This window comes from Diabrotica undecimpunctata, chromosome 5, assembly GCF_040954645.1.
Source record: "Diabrotica undecimpunctata isolate CICGRU chromosome 5, icDiaUnde3, whole genome shotgun sequence".
NCBI classification, from domain to species: Eukaryota; Metazoa; Arthropoda; class Insecta; order Coleoptera; family Chrysomelidae; genus Diabrotica; species Diabrotica undecimpunctata.
In genome coordinates, this window is record NC_092807.1 from 53,952,804 (window position 1) to 53,973,685 (window position 20,882).

The 20,882-nt window shown below is 35.7% G+C and overlaps 1 protein-coding gene across 1 annotated transcript in view; it reads left to right on the forward strand.

Annotated features, from left to right (window-relative positions):
• The window catches only part of LOC140440635 (uncharacterized), a 47,456-nt gene extending 37,620 nt beyond the window's left edge, over positions 1-9,836 (forward strand). Inside the window, exons 4-5 of the mRNA XM_072531005.1 lie at positions 1,094-1,162; positions 9,642-9,836. Of these exons, the coding sequence (XP_072387106.1) occupies positions 1,094-1,162; positions 9,642-9,691 (119 nt within the window). The 3' untranslated portion in view covers positions 9,692-9,836. The remainder of the gene's footprint in view (positions 1-1,093; positions 1,163-9,641) is intronic.
• Positions 9,837-20,882: the final 11,046 nt, after the last annotated feature.

Consider the following 20,882-nt stretch of genomic DNA (forward strand, 5'->3'; position numbering starts at 1 on the left):
ACAAAACAGATTATTCAAGTATGTTTGCTTTTAGAAAACTTCGAACGTTAGTTTCTTATGTTCCAGAACCAAGAACTGCAGTTATCTTACTTTCAAGTGAGCATATTGATTACAAAGTGGCGGGTGAGGAACACTCCTATAGACCTGGAATTATTCTAAATTACAACAAAACGAAAGGAGCCGTCGATACAACCAATAAGTTAGCTAAAGAATATACGGTACAAAGAAAAATAAACCGTTGGCCGATGAGTATATTCTCTCATCGTATTAATGTGGCAGGTATTAATTTCTATATATAGTGGCTACTAAAATATCCTGATTGGAAAAAGCACAATATGAGTAAGCGTAAAATGTAAATTTTTGCACTGGCCAAGGAACTGGGACAAAAATATGATTTCAGACGTTATAACAATAAACACATCGAAAAAAATAAAAAGCGTCATATGGCAGATGTATTCCCAGAAATTTTGAATATTACTGAGCCCAGAGTAGATCAAACAAAAAATAAAATGGGGCGGTGCCATGTGTGTTGTTTTGGCAAAGACAGAAAAACTAGTAAAATATGTGTAAAATGTAAAAATTTTGTATGTCTAGAGCAAAATCAGAGATAGTTTGTGTGCATTGTACAAATAGTCTGTTGTTGATATTTAGTCTATTAGCGTCAGCAGTAAAATGTATTTTTTAGTAATGTGCTCGCTTTAGTCTGATAAATGTTCAATACTATAAAAATAATGTGTTACCGGTATTTTTTTCGTATAAGCATAATTCACCCATTTAAGAATGGAGTCCGTTCAGCCCACGGCCCGTCTTTTGTGTAATATTTTGAGGCTCGTCCGATGAGGGTTAAAGGATATGACTGGGTATTGATATTAACTATAAAATTAAATTTTACTGAGGCAAACTATAAAGGCAAACTCGAAGCTGACAAAAACAAACAAAAACAATGAAATTAGATCATTATATTTAGAATAAAATTAAAATGATTAAATAATCTGAATAAAGCTATACTAACACTAAGAAAAATATATATGTTTAAAAAATTTAACAACATGGAAATTAGCATCATACCTATTAATATTAATTTATTTTATAGAAACTGGATTGCCTGGTCTAAGAGGAGAAAAAGGCGATCCTGGGTTCCCTGGACCAGTTGGTCTTCCAGGTATGTCTAATGTTCAATAATATTTTCTAAAATTACACACTTATTATCCACATTCCAATATGCTTATAAAAATATGCGTATTGTTATGCATAGTATATTTATTTTTTAAGTTACTTATAAATGTTCTAATTTATATGTAAATAATCAATAATCCAGCTACAAAACATAACTTAAAGCATAATTTTTAAATTACGAAGAAGCAAGTAACACCTTAATTTTTAAGAAGTCGCTACAAAAAATTACACCATACGTGGTTGACCTTTCTTTATTTTGAACTCCAAGTGCTTTTTCCACTCCTGACCACTATCTATGTAACATCCGGTCTAACTTCCTTTAATATATTAAGCAAGCTACGACGCTTGTAGTCATTGCTGGGCTTTGTCACGTAAAATTTATTTTGTACTTGCACTTTAGCTAGTTACTTGAGAAATATATTAAGTGACATTATGTCTCGATAATAATTTAAAATTTTAGCTGGTTTGACGTCAGTTATTGGCCTATAAGAGATAGTGTGCTGTTAAGAAATCCAAATAAGCTTACAGAAGATGAATTAGAAGCATGCTTGAAAAAATCACTGAAGAATGACTACCTGAGCAGTATTGATAAATCTGATTCCGACGAATTAATTTAATTTAATGACGAAAGACTTGTGCTCTTAACAGAAAGTTGATGGAGATGACGAAAACGTCCCTACTACTATTAATAAAATCCAAACAGTTGTTAAAATTGTTTGGCCACAATTTGAAATATTTTATATAAGCCATAAGATCGTGTGGTCATTGTTTTATGACAGACACTTCTACGTTATGGTAAATGGAAAGAAGAGCAGATGACAAACTTAGAAATATGGTCTACTCCAAGAAATCTTCCTTGTTTAATACGTACATGAAAGACCAGCCATTGCACTCCCAAACTAAGAGCTTTGTTTACGCTGACGATCTTGGTATCACTGTAAAAGGAAAAACCTTCGCAAAGATAGACTGTATAATAAAAGAGGCTTTAATCATGATATCTAAAAACAGAACTCACTAAAGCCAAATCCTCATAAAACCCAACTATATTCATTCCATCTCAACACTGTGAAAGACAACACTTAAAACATACTGACAAACCCATATATTTTAAAGTCGTCGTATTAGGCCGTTTACTAACAAGCAATTGTAAGAGTACAAGACAGGAGGTTGCTACGAGAAACAACCTTCCACGGAAACTTGTAAAAAGCAAATGATGTGCAAATCCACAGGTCTTAAAGTCAACTATTTAGGCCTTGTATTTATCGGCAGAAGAATATGGAGTAAATCTAGGAGCACTCAACGAGTCACCAATGCAATAAACGAAACATGTTAAATAACTAATGGCTATACAAAATCGACTCCTTTACCCCTACTGTATCGGGCAGCTGATTCGTATCAACAGATGACCATCAATACGCCTCCCAATATGTACAGGAGTTTAAGAAAGACACCAATTATAGGATTTTGACTAACTGTGGAGAACTATTCGGTTTAAATCAAGAAAAATGTTCATGAGAAGCGTTAGCGTCGAACCCCCCAAATTGTTTCCCTTACACCCAGAGCCACTACACGGAATGGATTTGAACTGAAGAACCTGGCGGACACTCAACGGCACACGCCCCGGCGTTGGCCGTGTATACCAAAACCTACTTAAATAGGGTATAAAGACTGATATTACGTACTTTGTGAATATAAGGAGATACAGAATGTGGAGCACCTGGGATTATGCAGAATTTGTCCATTACGGTGTATACTCAATGATTAATGGCTCGTAAATATAAAGGAAAAGTCGGATCCAGACTTGAAAAGGTTAAAGTAAACTAAGTTTGGGTAAGTTTGTTAACAACTGTCAAAAAATAATTGTCCAGGAGAAAATGAAACAAAAGATGAGATGCTGGTTCCGTCTCGTAGCAGATATAGCTTTACACTTCTTCTTCTTATTTTTATATAGACATGACTCTGTCTGTTTTTCAATGTGCCTCCAGTAAGTTGTCATTCCATCGTTTGCGTGGTCTTCCTACTGATCGTCTTCCTATTGGGGAACTGTCTCCTGCCATCTCTACTACTCTATTTATTGTCATTCGGCTTATATGATCGTTCCATTCTACTTTTCTATTTCTTACCCAGTTTTTGATGTTCTCCACCTTGCATATATGTCGTATATCTGTACTTTTAGCTCTGTCCCATAGTGTCCTACCATCAATTTTTCTAAGTGTTTTCATCTCTGCTGTTTCTAACATCATTTTTGTTCTTTCTGTATCAGGTCTTGTTTCTGCCGCGTATGTGATTATTGGTCTGATGACTATTTTGTAAATTCTGCCTGTCGTTTCTTTCCTGATATTTTTATTTGTCCATATTGTTTCGTTTAGGCAGCCTGCGGCTCTGATTGCTCTATTCACTTGATCTTCCACTTCGGTTTCGAGCTTTTGGTAGCTACATAATGTGATGCCTAGATATTTAAACTCCATCACTTGTTCTATTATCTGACCTTCCAGCTCCAGTTTACATCTTAGTAAATTTTCTGTTATAACCATGCATTTTGTCTTTGTTGGGGAAATTAACATGTTAAATTTTCTGGCGGTTATATTAAATTGGTGCAGCATACGTTGTAAATCATCTTCACTTTGAGAGAGTAGTATTGCGTCGTCTGCATAGCTTTATACTATATACACTAAAAGGATGTTCTATGTGTGCAACTATATGCTGTGATCAATATCCTTAGGGGAGATACGCCAGGACAAAATAAAACAAAAGATGAGATGCTGGTTCCGTCTCGTAGCAGATGTAGCTTTATACTATATATACTAAAAGGATGTTCTATGTGTGCAACTATATGCTGTGATAAATATCCTTAGGGGAGATACACAGTTTTATATTTTTCAATAGATGTAGTATTAAAATAAGTAAAGAACTTTGGGAATATACCTGGTATATTACCAGGTATATTCCCAAAATTATTATCAAATATTATCAAATATTATATTCAATGCAACTGAATAATGTGACGTTGCTTTTTATAAAACCGCATCTGAAAACTAAGGCACTGCAATACAATAAAGTACAAACTTCTGGTGGAGTTAGACTGTTTATAAAATTAATAAAATAATACTTACTTCACTTTACGTGTTTAGTTCAAACAATTGATTCTTGCCCATCAGAAAAGAGCAGTCTGAAAGGCCGTATCAGTTGCGTACAAGAGGTCCTGTTCAGTGCAAGTATTCTCCAACAGAGGACAAGAGATGATGCCTATACATGATGCCTACCACACAAAAGCTCCTTTTAATTATTCATATGGCGAGGAAAACTTTCTTTCTATTTGCCGAGATTAGTTATGTCTGGTGTATCTTGCAGATGTGTTGATCTGACAAGAAAACTTTTTCTCGATTTGAGTTGTTGTGTGGTAGGCTAGTAATCGTGGAGTAGATGTCGTAAATATAGGGTTTGTTAATTTTTTTTCACATCTCTAGCTTCTTCTCTTCGAATATCAGGTGAAGTAATAACTACAATAGGATAGAGCTTATGTATAGGTATGGGTCTCAAACATTTACTGATGATCCTTGATGACTCATTGATAGCTAAATCTACATGTCTAACGTGTAATGACGATTTCCATACCAGTAAAATATATTCAAAAGTAGAAATACAGAGGGCAAACGTCGATGTTATAAAAGTGGAAAAATAAGCGCCCAATTTTTGGTTTACAAGCTTGGAAAGAATATTTTTTCTGACAGTCAGTTTTCCTATTAGTTTCATACCCTCTTTTATAAACGGAAACGTACGATCTAAAGTAACTCCCAGATATTAAGAAGACATACAGTGTTCAAGGGTTTCATTATACCATTGAATGTTAAGTTTTCTTTAAGCGTCTCTGTTACCAAAGTGAAAGGACCGCACCCATATTTTTCCGGAATTTGGCTTAAGTTAGTTTGATTCTTCTAATCCTTCTAATTCTATAATCATTTTAAGGCTTATGTTAGTGTTGTGATACTTTCGGTCAGAATCATTACTCGTAAAACAATGCTTGTATCATCTGCATATTATATGAAGTCCAAGTATCTACTGGTATGGGTGGGTCTTTTGTGTAAATATTATACAGGGTCATTACGCGGCTCTGAGCAAGATCGTTCTTCTGTGTTCTTCATCTACTATTCTTGCCATTAAGTGATACGGTAAATATTTGATTCTGCACTAAAATAATGAAATTATTTAAAATGATTACAATTTTTATCAGAACGGTTTTCATCTTATCAAACCACCATCAGTAAAAACTTTTCTAGCATTTGCAACCAGCAGAAGGTGTAGAAATCTTTAAATTATATAATTAATATCGTAAAATTTAATTAAAATTAAAACGATATAGTGTTAATCTTTGTTAACCCGAGCCGGGTGCAGTTGAACCCTAGACATTAATTTGCAACATTTTCAAAACTAATTTGTTTTATTTAATTTACTTTCAGGTATGTTTCTTAGATATACTTATAATTTAGTGTAAAAAGTTTTAATTTATTTCTGTTTATTGCAACAAGTTATAGTAGCCAGTTTTGTTCCTTGGGGTTCAGCCACACCCCGCTTGGTAAGTAATGGCAGGTATATACACCCCAAATAAACCCCAAATTGTTTAAGCGACAGGGATTCCCAATTTATTTTATTTCTGCTACGCATACGTGTTTATCTTACTATCTCAGTACCGTTTTAGTTCTGGTGTGTTTAGTTACGTTTGTAGTGATTGTCGAGTACGTGTTTTATAAAAATGAGTGAAACACCAAAATTTCAAAATCCAAAAAAGCTAACTGATAAAGAACTATTGGCGATATTAAAACAGACGCTTAGGATAGGTATTTTAATGATTTGGTACTAGAAGACAGTTCAATTGATATCTTAGAGACTGATTTAGTGACAGAAATTTATGAGATAGATAAAGTATTGAAAGTTAGTGATGGTAAAATCAGTAAATTATACTTCGACCCAACTTATACGTCTAATATGGTAGTGTGGTGACAAAACTTTCACTACTACGATAAAAAGAAAAAGATATAATATACAATGGACGACTGCCGCGATCATTGGCATCCTTTCAACGGTACCAAATGAAAGTGCGCCCACACATCGATCTTTGTCGACCAACCAGTGGACCAGTTGCGTTTTGTGGACACTGCTCAAGCTACGTCGCTTTGTGTTGCTACGTAGTTCTGTGTTGTTCATTGTCATTTTGTATACTACATCTAACAAATCGTTGTAGATTAACAAACGTCATCAAATAAATTTCGTGTAGTGTGCGTGCAAAGCATCATTGATAAAAATTCGATCGAACTTTTATCAGCCGTCAAAATTCGATGTGTGTGCGCCTAGCCTTAGAATGTCCCAAGGAATATCCTAACCGCGTCATAAATCGTTCACGAAAGAAAACGTTGCGGCGTTTTTTAAATTATATGAGTAATTTTTAGAAAAAAAATTACAATCCAGTAATAATTTTTAATTGCAATAAAACTGTTGTCACCATTGTGCAACATAAACATCTGAGAATTGTGAAGAAAAAAGAAAAAAAACAAATTGCCGCAATCATCTTAGCCGAACGCGGATCTTTGTTAACCACAGTTATATGTTTTAGCGCAACAAACTAATGTATACCGCCCTTTTTAGTTTTTCCCTAGAACAATATGAAAATGGAACCAATAAATGGACTCCGCTTGGATTAAACCCTACAGGACAACACGTAAAAAATCCATTATATCACACATTAGGGCTAAGAGGCCTATGAATAACAAGTTTTAATTAACAATTATGCAGCAATACAACTAGTAGTTTAATATTATAAAATATCAGAAATACATCACAATATTAAATATTCCTTACTACAGTAGGATTATACTGGAAACTTAAAATGCTAAAATCATAACTTTTCGATAGAATAGAATAGAATTAGGAAGTCAGAGGTTTTCACTACAATTAGGACATACGTAATTGGCATGTTGCAAACAAATGCAACAGGCACATTTTTTAAAATAATATCTACTTTTTCTGTTCTTGCAAAATGTACAGTACTTCCTCTTAGTGGTTCAAGGCTTAGGGTTTTTCGCTTCTATTGGTCCCATTCTAGCAAATTTTCTTGGGTTTGGCGTGACAAATGTATGTTTTCAGCTCTTTCCATCAAATGGGTTTTCATCGACTGCATTGATAACTGTTCTAAAAATGTCGTCTAGAGAGAGTACCATTTTTGTTATGGGAATTATAAAGTATAAAAGCATTTACACCAGCTACATTTAGTATCCATAAAACATGACCATAAGCCAGCGTCGGGTATTTCTTGCACAATTAAATTTACCACATATCTGATCGACAGAATCTGCAGCTTCTTTGGCCACATTATAGAATGTTATCATCTTAGGTTTATTTAGTTCAACTGTTTGTTCATCAATGTTATCGTCGTGATGTCAAGTGAAAGCTACCAATACATATTTGTTTTTTTTTTTCGAATATATGAAGCAATAGTAACGTTTTCGGTAAAGCCAAATAATGTTGAATGTATGTCTCTATTTTTAGGTTGAATGAATGCCGGTGTTTCTGCCGGTGTTTCTGTTTCTTATTTTTCCGTACAGTTCCAACACTCTTAACTTATGATCTTTAAGCATCTTTTCCATTATTTCAATTCCAGTAAACCAATTTTCCATCGTAACATTTCTTCTGGAATTAAAAATAGGCTTACACAATCGTTCTACAATATCCTCAGTTTTGTTACCAATTTGATATGGACCATCCGGCTAAAGCTCTGCGTAAATCTACAAACATACGGAAACTGCATCTGCCGCGGAAGACCCACAATATCTCATACAGTGTCACATACTTACCAGCGATATATGATATTTGACAACTATTACTGAACAGTTAAAAAATGTTTCTAATAGCAGTGATCATGTCTGATTCTTTTCTTTCTTCTCTTGTGGTTAAATCATCCAGTCTTATGCATTTCAGAAGAAAACGAAAACGATTTATGCCCACTGCGGCCGAAAATATAGTCTTACTAGTTCTATCAGTGGTCCAAAATTTGGCAAGATTTAATCTGTTGCCATGTAATATGCTTGCTAGGTATATGATTCCGATAACAGCTTTAATTTCATTCAAAGTTGTTAGTTTTTTTTTGTAATCAGAAACTTCGTTATTTGTTATTTTGCGTATATAAATATTTGTATTGTATACTTGAATGAATATATTAGGCCTCTCAGGCCCACAGCACCCCCTATTCGAACTCTAAGTAACTAACAATTTTAACTGATACAGCAATGTATACTGCTTACATAGTTAGGAAGGTACATTGTACATTGAACATAAAAATTGTAGGTATAAACTGGTGCATTTTATCGCGAAAAATAAATCGTCATAGGCCTGATAGGCACAACGTATGCTCTGTAGGGTTAAGTGTGCATGTATTGTATTTGGCTGGATTCAAAAAAAAATTTTGTTGATCTGCTCCATACAAAAAATTTGGAGATAATAACTGTAGTGCGAGAAAACCATATACACAATATAATTTGCCTTCCACCGCATTCAACACATAAAATCTAGTAATGGACATGGCATTTATGTCACGGTTCAAAATTTATTACACGCAGGAGATCACAAATTGGCTTAGGCCTAATCCAGGAAGTGTTATAACAGGCTATCAATTAGGAGAACTTTTAAAAACGCTTATATAAAAACAGCGACCATGAATACAGCAATTAATGGGTTTAAGAAAACTAATATTAGCTGCTCCAACAGAAACGTATTTAACGAATGTAATTTTATTGCAGAAATGCAAGAAGTAGCTCTGAACAAAGAGTAAAAGAACAAACAGTTACTGGTTAATAAAGAAGCACTGGAAGAGGAAACAGTTAATGAAGAAATAATAGAAGGAGAAGCAGTAGAGGAAAGGCAATTTTATAAGGTTTTTCAAAAAAAAAAAAACTTACACAATAGGTAACTCCTGCAGATTTAACGCCTGTTTTACTTTAAAAAATATCCTAAAAAAAGAGTACATGTGTATACTGTGTCGTTTTACTAAATGCTTAAAAAGTGTCCACGAAAAACCTAAAATTTAAAAATAGTGCCTGAAATTAATTACGTTATTTTTAATAGTATTTTTGAAAAAGGTACCCCATATTAGGCAACTTTACTTTACCATATAGTATTATATAAAAATAAATAATTTCTTATTTTTTTGGCAATTTAATTTTATCAGTCTTTTTAGTATTCATTTTATTGTTTTTTTTTACATCTATAACTGTTTTTATATTTCAATATTTAAAGTTAGAGGGCATTTTTGATTCGGGTTTCTGTTTATTTTATATGATGAGTTAGGCTAGTGTTTGTTTTAAAAATGATTTAATATTTAGTCATTATTATTTTATTTATAGCACTTTTACTTTTCTCCATTTTAAATAAAACATCAATCGTTTTTATATATATTCTGTTTAAAACGTATTTTGTAGGACAAAAAGGCGACTGCCATTGTTTAAGGGGATATTCGCAACTCCAGTAGGCTTTAAGGACAAGGATTTAAAAGAAGCAAAATTGGTCCCACAGCAAGTTATTGAACATCCCTAGTTAATTAATTTTGTTGACTACTTAATACTGATATGTTTTTATATTTGTGTAATTATTAACAATAAAATATTTACATTTCATTTTATATTTTATTGTAAAGCCCTAAACATAGATTGACCCACTTTTTTACCTCTTAACTATTATATTCAGGAATTATTTTAAATTTTTATAACCCTCTATTTAGATAACCAACCAACATATTACTGGAATTATTTTTTTTTAATTTTATCATTACTTAAAGGAAATATAAGGAAAAGTGTTTTATTTAACGACAAAAAAATACTAAAATGTTCAATTTGTATAAGCTGTCAAAATACGTCATGTTTTTTTAAAAGGATACCAGTCAAAATCAGTATATTGTAACGAAATAGCCCATCTCCGATACGTCATAATTCTTAGAAGGACGAATCTAGAAAACGTAAGAAACGGCATGTCAATAGCGCCCGTCCTTCGGACGGGAGACAATTAGAGGTGGGACAACGCCAGAATGTTCTCGAAAAGTAACTTTATTATATATATGTAACGTTGTTAGGAGTGAGTTTAGTTGATAAGAGAGTACCGAACTGTAAAGTTATAAATAAATATATGTATATAAATTCGAACCGCTCGTTTTATTTAATCACGCTACAGTGGTGTTACGGTGTGAGATTTGCAAATAAATTCAGCAGTGATTTTTGAAAAAAAACTTTTGAACTTTTGAAAAGTATTATTCGTCGGGAACATCCGCGTAGTTCGGTTGTGATCTTCGTATAAAAGAACATTTAAAAAGTACGTGTGTACCTGACCAAAGATGCTGCTAGTAGAACTTTCAGTAAAACAGTTGCGTGAGCAGCCAGAAGAACGCGATGAAGACTGCAGTGGGTCCAAGAAGATACTCCAAGAACGACTGAAGACTGTGCTTAACAAGAATGGAGAAGACCCAGAGACATTTCAGTTTCAATCAGCAGAAGAAGCAGTTTTAACGAAAATAATTGATGGAAAATTTGAGAATGTCTCGCAAATGATTGAAGAGAGTTCTAGAAAGAATGATGAGAATGTTTCCAAAAGATTCGACGAGACTTCACAAATTATTAAAGAAGTAGCTAGACAAAACGACGAGAAATTCGAAAATATGTCTAGAAGATTCGACGAAGTATGTAATGAAAACAATGAGAAATTTGAAGAAGTCTCAAGAACATTCGATAAAGTAGAAGAGAAGATCAAAGAATTAGAGACCATGATAACTAACACAAAAGTGCTACCACCAGTTAATACAATAGCCTTAGATCCGGTAGTGAAAGAAGAATCACCTAGAGACGAAACGACACATAATATGAGATTCAAATTGCCACCATTTGATGGAAAGTCTTCTTGGTCCATATACCTTAGACAATTTGAAGCTATTGCGACAGCCAATCATTGGACAGAACAAGAAAAAGCTGTTTCCTTGACTGCTGCTTTACGAGGTGATGCTGCAGATATCCTAAGATCGATTCCTAAGGGTCAAGAAAAATGTTACCAGACCTTGTTTACCCGACTAGACAAACGTTATGGAGATGCCCATCTACAACAAGTCTACAAGGCGCAACTAAGAAGTAGAATTCAACGAGCAAGTGAAAATTTGCAAGAGTTTGAAGCAGATGTTGCTCGTATAGTGCGGTTGGCTTATCCGGAGGTACCAGACAACATTTTAGAAGAGATTGCTGTAGATACTTTCGTCAATGGGATAAAAGAAAGTGAATTACAGAAAGCTTTACGACTAGCAAGACCGAAAGTTCTAGATGAAGCGCTCGCTATTGCCTTGGAACATGAAACAGCTAGTCAAACTTCACGGAGTCATCGAGTAAGAACCATTGAAGAAGGCGACGAACCAAACGATGAACGTTTGGAAGAAATGGTACGAAAAGTAGTTCGTGCCACGATGCCGAAGAGACGCGAGCCCAGATGTTGGAATTGCGGTGACGTAGGTCATATTCGCCGTAATTGCAAGAAAATGATACAACAGTCGGAAAACTAGAACGGGTCGACAACAAGGGGCAACTGCCGACCTCGAGAAACACAGCCCCCATAGTAACTGTGAACATTACGTCCTCAGGTGGAATTCATAGCTTGTACATAGAGGGTCGTATCAATAATAAATGTAGATCGTTTTTGGTAGATACAGGTGCAACGAGAACTATTGCACGGCCAGAAATAATACGAGACCATCTTAAATTATTGCCTGCAACAGTAAAGCTTAGAACAGCAACTGGTGAGATAATTAATACATATGGCGAGGCTAATATGTCAGTATCCATTGGCCAGACCACAGTGAAACATACAGTATTAATTGCAGAGATCTCCGATGAGTTCATATTGGGGATGGATTTACTAAGGAAAGTTGGGGCTGTATTGAATGTCAAAGATGGAGTTCTCGAGATCAGTGGTGAAGAGTTGCCGTTTCATGAAGACAAAGAAGATGTTATCAGCTTAATAACTACTTGTGACGTAACAATACCCGGTAATAGTGAGAAAATTTTGATGACCAGACCTGATGGTTACTGCCGAGAGGGAAGTTTAAGGATGGTCGAAGATGTGAATAATGCCGAGTTCCTAACAGCAAAAGCTTTGGTGAGAATTCGAGATGTCGTTCCTGTAAGAGTTATGAATTTAAAGGGAACTGCTATTAAGTTAAGTAAAAGAACTTTGATTGGACAGTGTGTTCCCGTGGCTTCGATTTGTTCCATGAATACTAATGAGAAACCGTCGAAATCTAAGTATCCAAAGGAGCTTGTTGAGACGATGATTAAAACGTGCCAAGATCTTGATGATGAACGAACTAAAAAAGTGAAGTCTATGCTGATAGAATTTCAAGATGTTTTTGCCATGGATAAGAAGGATAATGGCAAAACAAGCATAGTAAAGCATAAAATTAATACCGGAGACGCTCAGCCAATCAGACAACAACCTAGACGACTTCCATTTGCGAAAAGAGATGAAGCCGAAGACATCATCAAAGATATGAACAAACAAGGGGTAATTGAACCATCAAACAGTCCATGGACATCACCAGTAGTCCTAGTAAAAAAGAAAGATGGTTCAACAAGTTTTTGTATTGACTACCGACAGCTCAATGCAGTAACTAAAAAAGATAGTTATCCTTTGCCCAGAATAGACGATACTTTGGATACACTTTCTGGTTCTCGTTGGTTCTCCACACTCGATCTGAAAAGTGGATATTGGCAAGTAGACATGGAGCCAGCCGATCGTGAAAAAACCGCATTCTCGATAGGATCAGGGCTTTGGCAGTTCACAGTTATGCCCTTTGGTTTATGTAATGCCCCGGCCACATTTGAAAGATTAATGGATGCAGTTTTAAGAGGTCTAACATGGAAAACATGCCTGGTTTATTTGGATGATGTAATTGTAGTTGGAAGATCCTTCGATGAACATGCCAATAACCTAACAGAAGTCTTTCAACGATTGCGGGCAGCGAATCTGAAGTTGAGTCCGAAGAAATGTCACTTGTTTCGACGAGAAGTGAAGTACTTGGGACATATTGTAGCAGGTAATGGTGTAACAGCTGATCCTGAAAAACTTGCAGCAATTAAGGATTGGCCAGTACCAAGAGATAAACACGAAATTAGAAGTTTTCTTGGCCTATGTACATATTACCGACGTTTTGTCAAAGGATTTGCCAACATCTCCAAGCCATTAACAAAGTTGACAGAAGAAGGCAAAGAATATACATGGAGCGAAGAGTGTCAAAGAGCTTTCGAACACTTACAAATGGCTCTGATCAGCGCACCGATTTTAAGCTACCCTAGACAGGCAGGAAAATTTGTGTTGGACACAGATGCAAGCAACAGTGCAATAGGAGCTGTTCTTTCCCAAATCCAAGATGGGCAGGAGAAGGTCATCGCTTACTTTAGCAAAGTCTTGTCAAAACCAGAAAGAAACTATTGCGTTACCAGGAGAGAATTGCTAGGCGTAGTGAAGGCTTGTGAGCATTTCCATAAATACTTGTATGGCAGAAAGTTTCTTCTTCGCACGGATCACGCTGCTCTAAAATGGCTCCTACAATTTCGTAATCCAGAGGGCCAGATGGCAAGATGGTTAGAACGATTACAAGAATATGATTACGAGATCGAACACAGGGCTGGCAGAGTTCATTCAAATGCTGATGCCCTTTCGAGACGGCCGTGCAGTGCAAATTGTAATCACTGTCTTAAATTAGAAGAACGACTTTGCCCCGTGAGACGAACCACCGTCATTAATGATCAATGGCAGCCTCAACAGCTACAAGACGCTCAAGCAGATGATCCATGTATAAAAAGAGTATTGGATTGGATGCGTCGAAGTGAAAGACCTTCTTGGCAAGACATTAGTGCATGTAGTCCAGAAGTCAAGTGTTACTGGAGCCAATGGAATTGCCTAATGCTGAAAGATGATCTTCTGTATAGAACCTTTGAGAACGATGATGGTACAGATACTAAGCTTCAGTTGATTGTACCTAAAAGTAAAGTGTCAGAAGTTTTGCGTCAGTTGCATGACGGTGCATCAGGTGGACACTTTGGTATCACGAAGACTCTGCAAAAGGTTCGAGAACGGTTCTATTGGGTGAACTGTAAAGATGATGTAAGAAGATGGTGCCGGAAATGTGAACTGTGTGCAACCAGTAATGGTCCAGCTGGTAAAAAGAGGGCACCCATGAGACAGTACAATGTTGGTAGTCCTATGGAAAGAGTAGCAATCGACATTGCAGGTCCACTTCCAGAGACAAATGATGGAAATAAATATATCCTGGTAGCCATGGATTATTTTACGAAATGGACTGAGGCTTATGCGATACCAAATCAAGAAGCTGCTACCGTTGCAGAGGTACTTGTTAAAGAATTCTTTAGCCGATTTGGTGTTCCCTTGGAGATCCACTCCGACCAAGGGCGAAACTTCGAGTCAACTCTTTTCCAAAACGTTTGTAAATTGATTGGTGTCAATAAGACCAGAACGACACCCCTGCATCCTCAATCAGATGGAATGGTCGAGAGAATGAACCGAACAATGGGTAAACACCTATCCAAGGTTGTATCAGAACATCAAAGAGATTGGGACCAGCATATTCATTTATTCCTAATGGCCTACCGCTCGGCCGTGAATGAAACTACAGGCCAGACTCCAACCTGCCTGATGTTGGGTCGTGAAGTTCGTTTACCCTGCGACCTAGAGTTTGGCTGCAGACCTTCCGAAGAACATGTTGCCAGCGAAGATTATGTCGACCGCCTGAAGTTAAGAATGAACAACATTCATGAACTTGCCCGACAACACATCCAGATAGCCAGTGACAGAATGAAAGATCAATATGATTCTCGATGCAAGAGTGAAAGCTATGAAGTAGGTGATCTTGTTTGGCTTTATAATCCACAACGTCGTCGAGGCTTGTCTCCCAAACTACAAAGACAATGGGAAGGTCCGTATGAAATTAAAAAAAAAATAAATGACGTAATATACCGAATTAAGAAGTTGCCGAAAAGTAAACCAAAAGTAGTTCACATAAATCGTCTTGCACCATATGCTGGCTCAAATGAAACAGAAGAAGCACGAACCCTTCAACATGAGATCAAAGATGACCGGCGACCAAGTTTTAATGAGTTTATGACAAATTACGCAGAGAGAAAGAGTGCTAGATTCGGCGTAACCACAGAAGTTCAGCAGGATCTTTTTAGTGTTCCGCATAACATCTCTCTAGCCCACTGTGTTGCTCAAGATCTTGAGATGACTAAAGGAATCTCATCCGTATTTTATAAGAAATTCGGTCGTTTGGACGAGTTAAAAAAACAGCAGCCTAAAGTTGGAAGAGTAATGAGATTAGAAGATGGTTCTCGATCTTTGCTGTATATGGTGACCAGGAAGTCGTATACAGACAGGGCAAGCTACGAGGACATATGGCGTGCTCTAACTAATTTGAAGAAAATTGTGTGCAATTACGACATCAAGAATTTGGCCTTACCCAAGATAGGCCATGCACTAGATAATCTGGACTGGAAGATTGTCAGAAGCATGCTTGAAGTGATCTTCCGAGAAACCGGTGTAAGAATTACTGTGTGTTGCATTAACCCGATGAAATCGTATCCTTCAAAGTCAGTAGACTGTTATTTCTTTCTAAAGGGTTCATGCAGAGCTGGAGAGTCCTGTAGATTCCGCCATCCTGTGCCTACATATAGAGTTGCTGATCGGGACGATCAGATTTAAGAGGGGAGCAGTGTAACGAAATAGCCCATCTCCGATACGTCATAATTCTTAGAAGGACGAATCTAGAAAACGTAAGAAACGGCATGTCAATAGCGCCCGTCCTTCGGACGGGAGACAATTAGAGGTGGGACAACGCCAGAATGTTCTCGAAAAGTAACTTTATTATATATATGTAACGTTGTTAGGAGTGAGTTTAGTTGATAAGAGAGTACCGAACTGTAAAGTTATAAATAAATATATGTATATAAATTCGAACCGCTCGTTTTATTTAATCACGCTACAATATATTAGAATAATTACTATTTAAATGGGAATAAGCCACAATTAAAGGTTAGAGTACTTTTATTGACGTTTCAATTTCCACTTCGGAAATCGTTCTCAAAATACAAAAACTAGTAAATTAAACAAATTTTGTTTTTTTGTTATTTGGTGAAACATTCTTCTAATAATTTAATTTTATCTGACTTATTTATATTGACAATACAGATATACATTATACATTTTAAAGTAGGCGACTTTAAAATGATATTGCCAATATTGTTGAGTTGCGTTCCTGGGACGACTTTTCTTGTAAGATACTTCATTCGATTACATGAAATCAACTTTAATTTAAGAATATCCGTCAGAAAAAATCATAGCATGTAACTCGTCTTTAAAAAGACAAACACATGCCATAATGACAGCAAAATTCTCCTGTTCGTGATTCCATAGTAAATTATGAAGGAAATACCAGAAAAAAAAAACTCATAATACTATCCCGACATGGTAAGTATTTGGTCGTACATTTAGTTTACTTTCAATAAACATCAAATAAATCAAAGAAGCGGCTCTAATTATGCTAAATGATACCAACTCTGTCGCAAATTCCTCGGCGGAATGTAGTAGGATCTGTAATATACCCATATTAAAAGAGGAAGTTATTAAAAGGAAAATACCAGTTTTGGTAAGTCAGTAACATATAGAGGATACATCATTTATGTTTTTCAAATAACAAACATATTAAATCAGAATTTGGTGTTTACTGAAAGTAAACTAAATGTACGACCAAATACTTACCATGTCAGGATAGCATTATGAGGTTTTTTTCCTGGTTTTTCCGTCATAATTTACTATGGAATCACTAACAGGAGTAATTTACTGTCACCATGGCATGTGTTTGTCTTTTTAAAGACGAATTACATGCTATAATTTTTTCTGACTGATATTCTCAAGTTAAAGTTGATTTCGTGTAATCGAATGAACTATCTTACAAGTAAAGTCGTCCAAGAAACGCAAATTACGATACATTAACCCCGATTTTCAGCAGTATTGCAGTTCAATAGTCCAGCCGATCAGCAGTTTCGACACATATTGCAGACAAGTTGTCATCAATTAATTTCATATAAATACTGTAAATTTTCATTTTAAAGTCAGTTGTAATTATATTAAATAAAGTGCTGTTACTCTGTCAGTTGTACCTTTAAAAGGGCCTTTTTAAAAAGTACCTTCGGGAGTAACAACCCTTAAGTGGCGCATTCAGTAGATTAGTGGGAGAGTCTCCAGAAGATCCTCGTCGTTCTCAAACGTTTACCCGCTACCGAACCCAAATCCAGGGAAAACTGCAGCTATTTAACCCACGGATTCCAGGCAAATTGGCACAGAAACATATTTATGAAGAAAGCTGAAAAGAAACTTAAAGAAGAAAAGAAACTTGTACCTAAAAGGAATGCATCCAAGCATCATCCTATTACTGTAAGCAAATTTCATCTTATTTCTAATTCTAATATCAATTCACAAGTATCATCCTTTAGAATAAGCGATTCTCTTTCAACAATTTTTGAATCTAATATAGAATCTAGTGAAAATATTAAACCAGATTTACATTTAGTTGATAATAATCATATTTTTAAAACCACAAATTTGTTTGAAATACCTTCTATAATTATTACACCAGCATCCATTTCAAATAATTCTAATATGGCACCCATTTTCGATGTTAATAAAGACCTTTCTATCGTACCAGAGTACGACGGCAATCCAAATGAACTCCACAATTTTATTGATGTTATTTCCATGCTTCTAAACCATTTCTGGGATCATACAAATCCCGAAAATTTTCAAAATCATATGCTTACCCGGGGAATTATGAACAAAATTAAAGGAAGAGCCAGAGAAATTATTTCTGTATACGGCTGTAAAGACTGGCCGTCAATAAAATCAATTCTTGTCCAAAATTTTGCAGACCAACGAAACGAAAACTCATTAACTAGAGATTTAGTTAACCTTCGGCAAGCTCCAAACGAAAACCCCCATCAATTTCATGAAAAAGTTATGAGTCTTTTAAATACCATTTTAAATCATATTGAATTACACACGGAAAACGAGGAAGTTAAAAGAAGTAAAAAAGAATTTTTCCAACAACAAGCTCTAACCACATTTTTGGCAGGCCTAAGAGAACCCCTAGGATCAACGATTCGATCCATGAGACCACCCAATCTCGCTCTTGCTATCCAATATATTCAGGAAGAAAATAACATTAGATATCTCCAAAAAACTCATAATTATTCCTTGCCATCTTCTAATAAACCATCTGCGACTTCACAAACACAGAGATCCAATTTAACTCATACACCTGCTCCTACACGATGGCAGCCTGAGGTGCCTAAGCCCCAATGGCCACAGCCATTCTTTAGACCAAATCAAATTCCTGTGCAACAACAATCATTCAATAATAGTCCAAGAGGGACATTTCAACCCCCTAGATTCCAACAAAATCATCAACTCACTCCATATGCACAAAATTCTAGGGCTAATCAACCCAATTTTCATAAACCAGTTCCATCTCAATCATATAAGCCAACACCTATGAGCGTATCTACACGCCAAACCGGCTTTAATAGACCCCAATCTCAAAGAAACTTCCGCTTTCAACAAACTGCCAGCCCCCGATTCACCGTAGAAGAACTCTTTAATATCGAACAAGAGGAAAATAATTACGATGAAGGTATAGACAATGACACATACCCAGATTACACTTATTATGAGCAAGAAAGCCAAGAATATGAGGAAGATGTAAATTTTCAAACGTTTCAAGACGAAAAAGAAGAAACGTAGTAGAATTGCATTCCTATGCCGACAAAAGAGAGCTTCCTTACATTAAAATTCAAAATCCCCATCTTAAACTTCTTATTGATACAGGAGCCACTAAATCTTTCCTTAATCCTGATATAGCCAATAAATTCTACAAGAATAATATTAAATATGAACCATTTATCGTTACATCAATTTTTCAAAATCTATCACAGGATTATTGTGTAGAAATCCCAATTTTTCCCGAATTTAACTCCGATATTAACCTAAAATTTTATCTTTTCAAATTTCACAAGACATTTGACGGTCTTATCGGCCTCGATAATCTTAAACTTCTAAAAGCAAATCTCGATTTTACCCAAGCTACTCTTACTACAGAGCATTCTATTCTTCCTATTAATTACTACGTCACAAACCTTTTCCGCCCATACCTTTTCGGATGAAAGTTCAAAATTTTATCTGACCATCGACCTCTACAATGGCTATTTTCACTTAAAGATCCAAACTCAAAGCTTGTCAGATGGAGATTAAAGCTGGAGGAATTTGATTACGAAGTAATATATAAAAAAGGCAAATCCAACACCAATGCAGATGCTTTATCCCGTGTCGAAATTCACACGAAAGAATTAAACAGTGTAGACGAGAATATGGAAGAAATAATGAAACTCCTCTCAAAAGATGACGATGATATCTCCATGATTAATCGCCCCAGTTCCTTATCCGATCTGGAAGAATTTCTAACCGACCCAGCCGAAGAGTCTCAAAAAACTTTGAATCCGTCAACCCCTTTAGGTGACTTAGATAAAATCATCCAAAAAAATCAAACTGCAACGTTAACTCCCGAAGAAATAAAGATAATAGACGAAATCCTACATGAAGACAGCAAACAGCAAAAATCTAAAGCTCAGCCATCAAACTCCCAATACTTACAAGAAGATAACGATACAGATGTAACCAAACATTCCACGGCAGAAAATCCAATAATGGGAATTCCAATTAGCGAGAAACCACTAAATTGTTACAATAATCAAATAATTCTCAAGATAGTAAACTATAGCCCGGCGAAACCAATCATAGAGCAGTGTTTTGTAACAAAGAAGAGAATGTATGTCCAATTGGGAAAAAATGATCTTCACAACGACATTTTCCAGTTTTTCAAGAACTATATAGATCCGAAAAAGAAGTACGCCATTCTGTTCGAAAATGATGAACTCTACAAATCCCTATGCAATATTCTACGAGAAACTTTTAAAAATTCCGCATTCGATCTTGTCAAATGCAACAGCCTCCTAGAAGATATAAACAGCACAGAGAGACAGAAAGAAATTATAGAGAACTACCATCAAGGGAAGACTAACCACAGAGGAATTAACGAAACCGAAGCTCAAATAAGAAAACGCTACTACTGGCCTACGCTAAAGAAAGACATCGAAGAAGTTATCAACCTTTGTGATACGTGCCAAGCTAACAAGTATGACAGAAATCCAATTAAGCCGAAATTTATGGTAACACCAACTCCAACAAAACCGTTAGAAATCATTCATATGGACACATTCCAAGCTAACGGACAAAAATTCCTTACAATAATTGATGCATTCTCGAAATATGGCCAAGCATATCCCATAGAAGGATCCAACGCAATAAATGTCCTTAATGCCTTCATGCTATTTATAACCCACCATGGACTCCCACACATGATAATCGCAGATAGTGGAACCGAATTCAAAAACGGCCTCGTTCAGGAATTTGTCGATACACACAAAATTTCGATTCACTACACAACACCAGATAATCCACAATCGAACGGAATGATAGAACGTTTTCACTCTACAATTTTGGAACACCTAAGA